This window comes from Micromesistius poutassou (genome assembly GCF_964030765.1).
Source record: "Micromesistius poutassou genome assembly, chromosome: 22".
Taxonomy (NCBI): Eukaryota; Metazoa; Chordata; class Actinopteri; order Gadiformes; family Gadidae; genus Micromesistius; species Micromesistius poutassou.
The window spans coordinates 6,093,092-6,108,091 of record NC_140292.1 but is presented as its reverse complement, the minus strand read 5'-3'; the positions used below and the strand labels follow the sequence as shown (position 1 = coordinate 6,108,091).

Here is a 15,000-nt window from a genome sequence, read left to right as displayed (position 1 = left end):
GGTGTGTGTGTACGTTTTTGCCTGTGTGTATGCTTGTTTGTATGAGTGACTGATCATTTGTCGCCGTAAATGCCCATTGTTTGTGTGTGTGTTTGTGTGTGTGTGTGTGAGTGTGTTGAGATGAGCGAGGGCGTAGGTGGGGCGTAGATAGGGCGCGCTCCTGAGCATCAAAGCCTCCGTACTGAAACCTGTCACCTGTGCTTCCGAGCGGCAAGTCAGAAAAACACAGAACCGGGCGAAGATCTGAAGTTAATTGGGAGAGGGGTGCGGGGTGGGTTTGCATTAAGGTTGAGTGTGTGTGTGTGTGTGTGTGTGTGTGTGTGTGTGACCCCCCGTGGTGAGGGACTCTTTGAAAGTCTCCCCGCACTGGGACCCCCAGCTCCTCACTTTGTCCCGTCTCCACCATCTCAACCCACCCCCCCACCCTCCCTCTCATCCTGAGCTCAGTGAGAGGTGTGTGTATTTGTGTGTGTGTGTGTGTGTGTGTGTGTGTGTGTCTGTGTCTGTGTGTGTGTGACTGTGTGCATGTGTGTGTGTTCGCGTGTGTGAGCCGTGGTGTGCCGCGCCGTAAATTAGTCCTGGGTGGTGACACGGGGTGCTTGCTGGGTAATTTGGACAATGGGGCGTTTGACAGCTCACCCATCACGGCTACAGCACCCTGGGGAGACACTACTCCTCCTGAGTATTTCTTCCTCTCTCCATCTCGCTCTCTCTCTCTCTCTCTCTCTCTCTCTCCATTCTCTCTCTATGGCTCTCTCTCTCTCTCTCCACTCTCTCTCTATGGCTCTCTCTCTCTCTCTCTCTCTGCTCCCACTCTACCTCGCTCTCCCTGGGCTTCGCTCTCCACTCTCTAAGTAGCAGCATCATTCCCCAATAAGCTGCCAAAATGGCTGTTCATCCAGGAGGGATCTCCAGACGAGGAGGGGGGGGGGGGGGGGGAGGGTGTTGGGGGAGATTGTGGGTGGGGGAAGGAGGGGGGAGGAGGGGGGGGGGGGGGGGGTTAAGAGAGAGGGAATTGAAGAGGAAACATTGCCTGGGCTGGGTCTGTTGATGGAAATTGGTAGAAAGGAAGTGGGAATAAAAGGCTGTAGTCGGAGCACACACACATACACGCGCACGCACACGCACGCACGCATGCACACTCACATGCGCGCACACATGCACACGCAAGCACGTACGCAAGCACGTACTCACGCACACACGCACACACACACACACACACACACACACACACACACAGTGTGGATTAGAGCAAAAGGTTAAGGATAATTCGTGTTATATGTGTTATAATAGAGATAACGAAACAGAACGAATCAGCGTTTCAATACCTGCACACACACAGCACATACACGTCACAACCGACGACCATGCACAGATATATGACTACACACACACACACACATGCACACACACACACACACACACAGACACACACACACACACACACACACACACACACACACACACACAATGCTGACAATCAGGAATATTTCTGTTGAACTAAGAACTATGGCATTTGCCGTGTTCAATTAAATACATTAGTCTTCTAAGCAAATCTTTAAATAAAAAGATTAAAAGAACCGTATAATGATGTTTTTTACCGTTCCATTCTCTTGCTCGTAACCTTTACTTTAAACTACAAAGTGGCACGTTTCCATGGCACCGGGAGAATAAATGTTTCATTTCCTGCACACTTGATTCTATATCCCGTGGCAATTACAGGGGAACGCGTGGCCTTTTCAGCATGGCTACGCACCCATTCAAAGGGCTTTTTTTCATCTACGCACTCGCTTTGCTTTGCCAATATACAGGTAATACATTAAAGGTTTCCTTTTCATTCCTGCTTAGCCCCGATTCCTGCTCCTCTGGGGAGCCCGTCTTCCAAATGGGATTCATGTGTTTTTGTATCTCCGGCGAAGACACCGGCATAGTGTTGACACTCATCGGCCTACAGCATACTTCCCTGCCTCTCAGGATTACTGTTTTCTACTTTCACTTTCTTTTTATCTTCCTCTCGCTGGAAGGAGAAGCACTCTCTTCCCAACCCCCCTCTAAAGAATCGACAACCCTTCTGTTCAAAAACCCCCCAAAAAAAAGGCGGGCAACATCTGACGGTCCGCCCGCCGTGATAGTGTAGTGACCTTGGCCCGCTTGTTTCTTTCATCTTGGCGTTGTGATGGGCGACTTGACTGGTCTGTGCCGGTCTGGACAGACAGTGGGCCAAGGCTCTGGTGTGTCTCTGGCATCCACCGCCTGCCTCCTGTCGCTGGGACCGTGCGTCCAACGGAAGGGGTGGAGGTGGTGGTGGTGGAGGTGGTAGGTGGGGTCGGAATGGGGGGGGACGGAGGGAAGGTCAGGATCAAGGACCGGATTACGAACATTCACAGTCAACAGTTTCCATTGAAGAGAGACAGAGAGAGAGAGAGAGACAGAGAGAGAGAGAGATAGAGAGAGGGACAGAGAGGGAGAGAGAGAGGGGGAGAGACAGAGGTGGGGGGGTTGTGTGTGCGTACAAATCAAATTTACACTTAGTCACTTTTACTCTTTGATCAAATTGTTTGTCCATGTATCCGCTAAAGTAATTTCCAATAGAGGCTTGCTCTGTCCGCAGTTCATTGTAAAATATTTAGGGTGGAGCTTGTTTACTTTTTAGGAAATGGAATAAAGAGTGCTGTAACATAGCCTTGTCTATCTGCCATTATGCCATGTCTTGTTAGGCCGATTGGAAACGGTCGTCTCCAGATCCTTGCCCTAGCGCCAAGACCGTTTTTTTTTCCTTTCGTTTTCAAATCTCATTACTGTTACTCACAGATGTACGCTAAATTCATTTTACACTGGCTCCCGCTTCTCGTTTAGCCTAGCAGCGATAGCATCATGCCCGTGAAATGACTTGATTGGATTTGATTGAAATCTCATTCATTGGGACTCAGTGTGGACTCCAAGGGGGGTGACCAACCCTAGCCCCCCCCCCCCCCCCCCCCCTTGTTCAATACACAGGGGTAGGGGTATGCAGACTGTATTCCGGCACATTAGGGTACAGATCACTGGACGGGAGAGAGAGGCCACGACATGGTAAACAATGATGGTCCTCATCTTGTTTCAAGACAGCGGCATTGAAGAGGGAAATAGACCTTCGTATTGATCCGGGTCAGTATGGGTGTATTGGTCTTTACTTAATCCAATACTCTCCCGGTATTGATCCGGGCCACTCTTTACCATCGACAACCTCACTCAACATAATGGGGAAGGTGTGTTTTCCGAGCACGTTTATAGGCGGATGTGATTGACAGTGTGTTTATCCTGCATCCATTAACATGACAGCCCTGTCTTTGTGTGTGTGTGCATGTGTACGTGAGTATGTGCTGGCGGTGCTTAATATTCTGCGGGGCCCACGCTCGCCTGTTAAGCCTTCTCAAGTATTTTCCTTGGCAACGGCGAACGGGTGAAACCTCATGAAGGGAGCACACTATTTACACTAGGATGCCTATTGTCAGGCTGCAGACGTCGGGGATTGAACCCAGAACCTTCCGGCTGAGGAGTGGAACATCATACACCATGCCTCCCCTTATAAATAATTATTTTTTGCCTCCTTGCCTCTTTATTCCATCCCTTCCCTATCTCCAAAGAAATAAGATGTAGACAAACGGAATGGATCGGTTGGACGGGGGAGGGGGGAGAGGACCTGAGGGAGGCCACGATCCAAGGGAGCGTAAGAGTGAGGGAGAGGGAGACATAGAACGGAGCGGGGGGACAAACATGAAGGAACGGAGGACGATGAAGACCCCCACTCATCCTCGTTCACGCTCGACTTGCACCCCATCCTTCTCCTCCGCTGATGGAGGGCGAACATTTAGGGGTGGGAAGGTGGGGGTGCGTGGCTACAGCACTTCTCCTCGCTACAATAAATCTACTTGAGCACAGATAGGACGGAGCTTATCTTCGCCAACTGGTGTCAGGAGCTACGGTGGCCGTGATCTGTTATCGCACATATGGAGGATGTGTTTTTACAGGAGGGGAGATTTACAGACAGAGAGAGAGAGCCAGAGAGACAGAGAGAGAGAGAGAGAGAGAGAGAGAGAGAGAGAGAGAGATCTCTGAGCAAAGAAAGATAAAATATATATATATATATATATATATATGAAAAAATTAACACATTGGCTGAGCCCTGTCAAAGTAGTTGATTAAAAGGCACCTGCAGTACTTTCTACATTTTTGGAAATAAATTGAAAAGATCTGCAGGAAATGCCAAGCTCTTACTAAACCAGCACTTGTCAAAAAAGTGATGTATGATCAGCCAAGCAGCCATCTCTATCCTCTTATGAAACATTTATTGGTAATGCTGGACCTATCTCTTCTTTTCTGTCTGCTTTGGCTTCACAGTACCACAGTCACTAATAAAAGGTCTAAAGACGTAGAACCTGCATTTTACCGAAAAAACAATCAATCAAAGTTTTGTCATCCAACAGACATTGCAGATTGTCCTTCATGATAATAAATTGCCTACTGGTTTGCGTTCGTAGACAGACACACACAGAAGAAGGAAGTAAAACTTATAAAAAGCAGTCCTTTATATCATAAAGTACCTGGCTCCTTCCCACCACTTTATTAACTGGCAAACTACGCAATGTGCTTGAGTGGCCATTATGTGTTTAAGTATCAAAGACATATTGCTCTGACTGAAAATACTCAATAAACCCTCTTTGGGGAAATGCTCAATAAATACTCAATAAAATAACTCAATAAAAAAGTCTTCAGGGGGGAGACGAGAGATAAATAGACCAGCAGAACGCGGGAATTAATTACAAAAATAAGAACCGAATCTCAAAGACACTACACGGACCGTTCACTGTGACAAAGGACAAATTCATCTCGTGTCTCTTGTATTGTATGCGTGTGCAGATTCTTTATGTATTTCTTTGAAAGGTGACCCATTCAGTCCAGTGGCCTCACCGCCTCACCTTCCCCAGGTTCTGCACATTGAAATAAGCAACGTTCGCTTAGCCGCAACCACCAGTGCCCACTCAACGATATCGACTTCACCGGCAGTCGCATCTTTGTGAGAGCACAGAGAGAGAATGGGCCGCGACAGAAGAGATAAATCATCTCAGTGGCGCTCCTTAATGGAGGCTGACTTTGTGAAAGTCAAGCAGTCGTGGAGACTGGGGGCTGCAGCACATGGGAGGGCCCCCCGCGTGTCACTGCTGACATCCAGCCGTCTAGGATGAGGAAGAGCGAGTGAGACGGGGAGTGGGGGGGAGACTGAAACAGATAACAGACGGGGAACGATGTGACGGGGACTTTTTGTGCTCTATTAGCCGATTTGTCGCATCAACATTTGTCAGAGTGACTGAGTGGTGGTTTGCACCGCCGTCCACTGCTTGGTGGGAGGCCTTGATTCGTCCCGTCATGCAAACAGGAACTCTCCAATGGTAAATGTGTACACAACCATGGCCTCAATACCTATTTGACCGTCTGGACCATAGACCTCCTTTCCTGCGCTCGTAATGGCAAGAATAAAATGAAGAGGTTATGCGACTAGATTAATCATGTCGGTACGTGAGGGTGAACTTCCTACCTTTGTGCTTTTCTTCTGTCTATTTCCGTGTTTGCAGCGTTGTACTAAAGTGCATGAGAGGGTGGTAGGGGGTTTGAAGCATATCCTAGCTAGTAAGTTGTATCAACAGTTTGTTGGGGTCTGTTTCTGTAAGGTTGGTATGATACACTAGCTGGAGATTGAGATTCCTTAACTAGATCCACCAACCATGTGTAGTTCCCATGTTTTTGGTTGCAAACAGGAACCTCTAAGCGGATGGCCTTGGGCATCTCTTTGGACGGAACCAAGAATGTAATTTAGATCATGAGAAGGAGATATGAAACAGGAAATCACATTACGGTCTGACACCAGAGCATCAATCTCTAAAGCTACCTGTGACTACATTTGCGGGAGAAGTTTGTGTGGGTCTGATCCGAAGGGTCGGCTTATTCCAGGAGCTGACAGCTATGAGGCCTCAGCAGCACTCATCAGGAAATCCATACCTTACCCCTGCTCTAAAGTGTTTTTCTCTCCCTGCATCGCTGCCCCCTGAATGCTGTTTCTGCCGAGGCTCCAGTAGAGCAATGTACTGTTCAATCACGGCATCCAGCGGGCAGAATAATTTAATACATTCATGATGCAATGTTTAGCTCATTTGAATCCAAAGCCCCCTATTTTCCACGGTTGATATCTACAACCATTATAAAATGTGGCTAATTTTCAATTTGGCTCCAAAAATATTCAGCAAACAAGCCTTACGATATGAATTACCAGAACCAACCATAATTACTGAGCAAAATACAATTTAAATCGAAGTGATGTGTGGGAATATTCCATTAACATTTAAATACTAGACGTGGAGGCACATTAGAATATTCTCATTTAAATCCACCTGTAGATTGGAAATGCCCGGGGTGGGGGGGAAGAAATCCACATAAACAGAACACATATATGGTGTTAATGTGAATATTAAAGGCACCGAATCCGGAGCCATGCTGTTGAAACTGTTGCAGTGCCACCAATTATCCTTCTCTCTGTGCTCGAAGGCATGAAGGCAAGGCAAGGTAAACTGTCTGGTTTTCAGCTCATTTGAATCCGAGGTTCAGTCGTTCAGTCTGAAGACGCTCCAGACTACGGAACCGAAAAATGAAACTCGTACAAAAGGAAACTGTCCGTCTCAGCCAACTGAACACCCCCCCCCCCCCCCACCTCACCCCCCTCTCCCCCCCGCTCTCCTTCCCTTCGTCTTCCTAAGATCACCTTCCAGCCTTCACCGTCCACCCTACCTTACATCGTTCCTTCCTCTCCATATTGAACAGAGCGAGGATGCACATTATCGACCATGAAGTACTTTGTCGTAAACCATTTTGTACGGGAAATATAAAAAAGCCTATCGGCAGTTTTCCATGGAATAGAGGTTGTCTCACAGTGCCACTGTGATTATTCACCCACTCCATTCTAACCTAGAGAGAGAGGGAGAGGCCGATACAGAGGGACTAAGAGAGAGAGAGAGAGAGAGAGAGAGAGAGAGAGAGAGAGAGAGAAAGAGAAAGAGAAAAAGGGAGTGAGAGAGGGAGAGAGAGCGAAAGAGGGATAAAGTCTAAGACAAAAAGAGAGACAGACAGACAGACAGAGAGAGAGATAGACAGATAAACCAGAGAGAGAGAGAGACAGAGAGCAACACAAAGAACGACAACTAGAGAGCAGGATGAAGAGAGGCTGAGACAACTTTTTGGGCTGGATCCAGGGACTGGGAGTAGTGTTGTAGCTCTGAGCGTCTTGTTGTTCAGTGTTGTGTTCACTAGAGATGTGTTGGCCGGCGGGTGGTTGGCGGGGGTCCTTTTTATTTAGTCATGTGGTTTCTTTTTCATTTGCGGGACTGGTTGTCACTGCAGGGCGAGTTCCATTCACTGTAATGCGGTAGAGGTCTCGCACTGCGGAAGTTGATGAATCTCTATGTCCACGAGTTGGCCTGTGCTTTTTGTGCCTGTGTGTGTGTCCCTGTGTGTGTGTGTGTGTGTGTGTGTGTGTGTGTGTGTGTGTGTGTGTGTGTGAGCGTACGTGTGTGTGCATGCGTTTGTGTGCTGGCGTGTGTGTGTCTGTGTGTGTGTGTCTGTGCCTGCATGCGCGTGTGTATGTGTGTCTGTGCCTGCATGCGTGTGTGTGTGTACGTCTGTGCCTGCATGCGTGTGTGTGTGTGTGTATGTCTGTCCGTGCGTGCGTATGTGTGTGTGTGTGTGTGTGTGTGTGTGTGTGTGTGTGTGTGTGTGGGTTTGATGCAGTCCTTCTTCCATGCCTTGTTCTGATCTCTCAGCACCACAGACCTTCAGACTGAGAGAGCGAGGAGGGGCGAGACAGATTGAGAGATAATGGGAACTGAGGGTGAAGCAAGCTAACCCAGTGTTTAATGACTTTCCTCTGCACTCTTTGCTTCTTGCTCTGCTTGGGGTGGAGTGAGGACCGTGGGGAACCGCCAGGGACAGCTAAAACAATATCAGCCACTAGTGGATGAAAGACATGTTGAAATGGATATTACTCTCATAAATGGAAGGAGAATAAGCGTAAAAAATCAGCGATAGTTAAAATCAGAGTAGTAGGCTAGTGGCCAAGAATGGCTGTATTTTATGGTAACAAAGGAGATCAAATGACTTCCCCGATCGGAAACACACACGCACACACACACACAACATGAGGTGAAAGGTCAGAGGTTGCCGGTTTAACTGCCTTTCGTCAATTAGCAGCAGCTTACGAGGTGAGAGAGACGCGGCTTGATAGTTTACACTGATGAAAAACAGGTCTAGACACACGGGCACGTAACACACACACACACACACACACACACACACACACACACTGACAGACAAACACAAACAGACACAGGCACAAGCACAAACCAAACCCACAGACCCAGCCACACACACACACACACACACACACACACACACACACACACACACACACACACACACACACACACACACATACATACATTGACGGACAGGCACACACACATAAACGCAGCAGCAGACAGCAAACAGTAAACAGAGCAGGCCCACCTGAGGAGTCTGGCTCTAATCACTTCCTGATTGCCCCCCCGACCTCTCTCGGAACCAATTCTCATCTCTGAGACGAGCAAATCATCCTCGGTACGTGCCAGCAGGTATGGAAGGAACAGCAGATAACATTAGCGGATAAAAAAGACCCATCATGACCAAATCCATCTGGCCTCCTCCTGCCTCCTTCCCCCTCCCCCACAGCAAGGCATTATTTACTGGCCTTGCAGCAGCGTCTATCAGGCAACCTCTCTCAGACAACCAGGCTCCAGCGGGTCCGCACAGAGGCGGAGGGGCTGGGCGGGGGGTGGATGGAGGAGGAAGATGGAGGGACATGGGAGAATTACTGATCAACTGATAAAACGTACCCGTTATCTAAACGCTCTGCCTCTCCCGCCTTATCCGCTTTTGTATCGGCCCCTGCGTGTGTGTGTGTGTGTATGTGTGAGCACCTTGTTAAGTCAGCTCAGCTTTGCGTCTGTACGATCCTGTCTGTCTGTTGGTCTCTCGCTCTGTCTCTCTCTCGGTCTCTCTCTCGGTCTGTCTTCCGTCTTCCTCTCTCTCTCTTCCTCTCTCTCTCTCTCTTCCTCTCTCGCGTTCTCTCTATCTAGCTCTCTCTCTGGGCTCTATTTCTTTGAACTGTCTTTGGTATCGCTCCCTCTCTCTCTCTCTCTCTCTCTCTCTCTCTCTCTCTCTTTCCCTAATTACTTTCAATCTCCCTCATTCTAGTCTTTCTCTCCTGCACCACCCTCTACTGCACCTTAACCGTTTAGATGACCTGTCCTGTCCTGTTCTCTCTCTCTCTCTCCCTCTCCCTCTCCGTGTCGGTTGCGCTGTAGTATCCCTCTCATTCTGTGTCTACCTCTACACCCCTCCATCTACGCGCTGACTGTCTCTATTACTCTCTGGCTTCTTCCCCTCTCCCTCGTCCTGAATAATTGATGCCCACCGGTCGGATGGTAAGAATAGAACAGTTCTGGAGGTGACAAATGGGCTGGCGAATGGGCTTCATCCTCTTCAAAGAGTTCCCAAAGTTGGCCGACATCGCTAGTGGGAGTGCACACTCTTTCTCAGTGGCATTTGTGTGTGCGTGCGTGTGTGTGTGTGTGTGTGTGTGTGTGTGTGTGTGTGTGTGTGTGTGTATGTGTATGTGCTTGGCTGGTAGGATGTCTTTATATTTTTATTTGTGTGTCACCTTGTGTACTTCTATGCTATATGTGACTGTGTGTGTGTTGTATGTGTGCGTGTGTGTGTTGTGTGTGCCTGCGTGCGTGTGTGTGTGTGTGTGTGTGTGTGTGAGGAAAGGGAGATGAAAGGGAGTTGTAATTACAGGGAGGTGTATCTGTCTACTGCAGAAGTATCCATGGAATGACACAAAACTGGGCCAAAAGCCTCAGGTCACTAGAACTGCTGCACGTGTGTGTGTGTGGGTTTGTGTGTATGCTCGCGTGCGTGTGTGTGTTTGTGTGTGCGTTGTTTTGTGCATGGTAGAGGAAGAGGAAAAAAAAGAATCCACCTCTGAACTCTGGTTCTCATTACTGCCCCCCCCCCCCCCCCCCGCCCCACCAACCTCTAATCTCTCTCTCTTTCTCTATGTCTCTCGCCCCCACTCTTGCCTGTCTCAGCAGAAGCTGGCTGTGGTCAGACCATGAAGTGTTTCCTGGTTTTAGTAAATCTGCCGTGCCTTAGTGCCTGACAGAGAAAGAGTGAGAGAGAGAGAGACTGAGACTGAGAGAGGGAGAGAGGCAGAGAGAGGGAGAGAGACTGAGACTGAGAGAGGGAGAGAGGCAGAGAGAGGGAGAGAGACTGAGAGAGACTGAGAAAGAGAATGAGACAGAGAGAATGTGAGAGAGACAGAGAGACAGAGACCGACAGAGACAGAGCTAGCGAGAGAGATCCCCGAATCGCCTGAGCTCCGGAATACACTTGTGTAAACATTCCGAAATATCAAATGATAGGATGTCGCTTGGTGCTATGCGAACACATAATCCCCTTGCAAAGACCTTGGAAATCGTACACTCTCCTACTGTCTTCTTCCCTCTATCCCTCTATCCCTCTTTCCCTCTCCCTCGTCTTTCCTCCGTCCTCCCTCTCTCTCTCCTCCATTCGTTTTTTTCCCACCATCCCTTCCAACTATTTATTCTTTTATTACCGTCTCAATGTTTTCTTCCTTCCCCTTCTCTCTCTTTTTTCGTCTCTGCGCTACGTGTCTCTCGTTTCTTTCATTTTGTTTTCTTTTTCGATTGAACTTTCCTCGTCCTCGCTCCATATCCTCACTTGAACCTTAATCCACTTCTTCCTCTTCTTCCTTCTCTTTCTCCTTCCCCCCTTCTGCCCCCTCCTCTGCCTCCTCCTCCTCCACCTCCTCAATCTCCCTTCCCCCCTCCTCCCCCTCCTCTCTCTTCCTCATCCCCCTCCTCTCTCTGCTCCTCCTCCTCCTCCTCCTACTCCCCTCCTTCTCCTCCTACTCTGCTCCTCTCTCTCCTCCTCCTCCTCTCTCTCCTCCTCCTTCTCTGCCTCCACCTCCTCCTTTTCTGCCTCCACTTCCTCCTCCTCCCGCCCCTCCTCCTCCTCCTCCTCCTCCTCCTCCTCCTAACATGGTTCTCCTCTCCCTCTCCCCCTAGTGGACGATGAGTTCCTGGGCCTGCGGGAGCTGCCGGAGACCTTCCCCTCAGACCCCCCGGAGCCCCTGCCTGTGTTCCTCATGGAGCCGGAGGAGGCCTACATCGTGAAGAACAAGCCCGTCAACCTGTACTGCAAGGCCACGCCCGCCACCCAGATCTACTTCAAGTGCAACAGCGAGTGGGTGCACCAGAAGGAGCACACGGTGGAGGAGAGAGTGGACGAGAACTCGGGTCAGTGATGATGACTTGATCTTAACCCCCCCCCCCTCCCCCCGCCACGCTTACACCGTTGGTTCACGCCCCCCCTTTTCAGTTTGAAGCCTGTGACCTCATTTTTTTATTTGAAAAGGTTCACGACCCCAAACGTTCATACGTGATCTGCCTCCACACACCTCGTTTGAACTCAGTCGACATTTGGCCTCGATCTGACCCGACACCTTGCATTTACCGGTCCAGCTCCGTCGCTTCCATATGCAATCAGATTTGTGTTTGCAGCCCAGCCATTGGTCCATCGAGCCGCCCATTCCACCCCATCCAAACACAGCTCAGGAGCCACCCAAATGGTTAGAGCCTTCCTCCAGGCCCTCTTGTCCAACTAAAGAGAGACTGTAAATGTAGGCTCTGTCTGCCTGTGCTAATAGTGTCCCAGTGAACGTATGCACATTGCACCACACAAAATGGTTCTGGTTAGCTCCTGGCTATAAGGATTCATTAGGCAGTATGTTCGTATATCCAGGACCTTTTTACGAGACCTTTCAAACCTTTTAATTTATTTCATAAAATATTTATCAATGAATTTCTACCCGTGTATAAGTCAACTGTATCTGTTGACCCCCATATGCATATCAGGCTCCCCAAAGGTTGCGAACACTGCCCTGTGCACCGTTCTGTACCGTTTTACTATTTTACTCTTTAGTCATTTAGCGATTATCCAAAGTGACTTGCGGACATTACAGGCATTGAACCCAGACACCACGCTACTCCCTGCCGTTTCTGTGTTTCCCTTTTTATTAGAAAAATACTCCAGACGCGTGGTTTTACAGTTCTTAGAAAAATAAATTCATCTGGGTTATGAATTATTCAAGCATCCACTTTGAAAGCCATATCCACATTTCACATCTGCAGCCTACTCCCAGACATTAATTAATAGGAGTGTTCCTCTCTACATAACACACATTCATCTACTCCTACTGCTTCCACACAAAGCCACACGGCGTTGGCTTGTTGACAAACATAAGGAACGCACACAGCAGGGTCACCCGGCTAATTGTGTAACCAGAACGTACATCATTAGATCTGAATATGAAATCCAATCCCTTCCCTCACTGTGTCTTGACTCTCTCTCTCTCTCTCTCTCTCTCCCTCTCTCCCTCTCTCTCTGTCTCGCTCTATGTTCTTATTTGAACATTACCGTTCTCTTTCTCTCTCCTTCTCCCCTTCTCTCCACTCTGTTTATTCTCATTTTCCCATCACCATTCCCCTTCTTCTCATAATCATTTTCCATCGTCGCTTTCTCTTTCCCTTTATTGCCACCCCTCGCAAATGTGAATCCAGCTCTTACACAAAATCCCCATTTGTTTGGAGCCATGGCCTCGTGCTGCTTTTGTCCGCAGCACAAACACACGCACACACAAACACACACACGCACACACACATACACACACACTCACGCTCCAGCTCTGTGAGTCTGTTTCAGGACAAGCCTAGCCTATAGGGTGCTTCATGCGCAGCTCTAGCTCCAACACACACTGATCAAAAAACCTTTTCCGGCAGAGGAGGCCGTAGGCCAATAGCATTTAAATGATGAAATAGACTTGGACATGCTTACCAATACTGAAAGCCACCGCCCTGCTGTTGGACAAGCCTGTCTTGTGTAGTATAGTGTGGTGCAGGGTGGTTTAGTGTGTGTGTGTGTGTGTGTGTGTGTGTGTGTGTGTGTGTGTGTGTGTGTGTGTGCATGGGTGTATGTATGCATGAGTGTGTGTGTGTGTGTGTGTGTGTGTGTGTGTGTGTGTGTGTGTGTGTGTGTGCGCCTGTGTATGCATGTTTGTGTGTGTGTGTGTGTGTGTGTGTGTGTGTGTGTGTCTGAATGTGCGTGCGTGTATTGTTGCGTGGGCAACCTTATTTATATATGGGTGTGTGTATGTGCGGGTGTGTGAGTGCATGGGTGTGTTTATGGGTGTGTGTGTGTGTGTGTGTGTGTGTGTGTGTGTATGTGTCTCCGAGCCCATGCTGACGTGATATTCCAGTGGGGGCTGTTTAAGAGAGTGGGGCCCCTGAGGGCCAGAGACCCATTACACAGACACACACACCCCAGTGATTGGCTACATTCAGCCACCGTAGTTGAAAATGGAGTTCTTTTATTTTGCCCACAGGTACCAATCACATAACATTTACCATTTGTATCCCACTGCTGATGCTGCTGCCACTGCCTGGCCACACACACCTTGGCAGACACACACACACACACACGCACATTTCACACACACCCCTGCATATTCACATGCACACACACACGCCACACATTGCCTGCCTGCCTTTTTCTACAGATTGCTGTGAACAAAACACAACACTCTCTGCATGGTTAAACTATTTCAAGAAAGCAACACCGGTGATTAAGTCAACAGCCACGTTGATTTGAATTGAGAGTGTCCAAAATGCCTCTTGCTTTTTTCCTTGAAGAAGATGGAACAGTTTTATTGTTATTATGAAAAGGAATAGTGCAGAGAATGAATAAGAACTATATATTTTATTATATATCATGAGGAACAAAAGTACACAAAATGTACGAGGACTAGCTTATCATATATTATGAAAAACAAAAGTGTTCAGTATGGATGAGGACTATATTGTTTATTATATATTATGAAGAACAAAAGTGTTCAGAATGGATGAGGACTGTATTGTTTATTATATATCAAGTACAAAAGTGTACCAAATGTATGAAGACTGTATCGTTTATTAGATTAGAGGCTCGGTTCATCCACAGAGTAAACTTCCTACACATTATATCGACACAATGCTCTGCAGATCTGCATATTCAAGACATCTAACGATACACATTATAATACACAACTATAAATCATGCACATGTTATGCACAATCCGATGGATACTCGCCCACTCCTATGATAATACACTGCTTTTATATGCTGCTTTTATGCACTGCCTTTAGATACACTTAGAACACAAATACACAAACATGAGGGTCGGATACATTGCCCCACACACACACACCCACACTTGCACATTTACACAAACACATGTATAACACGCATAAACACACACACACACACACACACACACACACACACACACACACACACACACACACAGTTCATGGCCTGTGCAGCTCCCACTCTGTTCCTCTCTAATTTCACCCAACTGACAGAAAATGAGCTCAGATAGAAAGCATAGTTCATCCCAGAGGAAATAGGATCCGTTAATATCTCCTTTTTGTCTCCTCGCTCTCTCCCTTCCATTCTGTCTCTCCCTCTCTTTATCAGCCTCTCCCCCACGAGGACCAAGAGATGGTCATTTTAAACAAAGCGTTAGTGACAAGGTGATATCAAACAACATAGACAGACTGGGATTTTTTACCGTTGGCAGATTGTTGATTGTCCCCCAGACTCCGATCTGGTCTACTGTCTGGAACATTTGAAAAAAACACAAATAGTGTACAACACACATTGGCATGACAACAGACCATGAGTAACAGACTCAGTTCAGGACCCCATTAGGTGGAGCGGTATTATCCCGGCCCTACCTGCTTACTCACCCATAGCTCAGCA

At 48.0% G+C, this 15,000-nt stretch overlaps 1 protein-coding gene across 1 annotated transcript in view; it reads left to right on the top strand.

Moving 5' to 3' along the window:
- The window catches only part of unc5cb (unc-5 netrin receptor Cb), a gene marked incomplete at its 3' end in the record, with an annotated part of 111,155 nt that overhangs the window by 57,942 nt on the left and 38,213 nt on the right, over nucleotides 1-15,000 (top strand). The window contains exons 2-3 of the mRNA XM_084486381.1: nucleotides 11,211-11,441; nucleotides 12,060-12,070. Of these exons, the coding sequence (XP_084342507.1) occupies nucleotides 11,211-11,441; nucleotides 12,060-12,070 (242 nt within the window). The remainder of the gene's footprint in view (nucleotides 1-11,210; nucleotides 11,442-12,059; nucleotides 12,071-15,000) is intronic.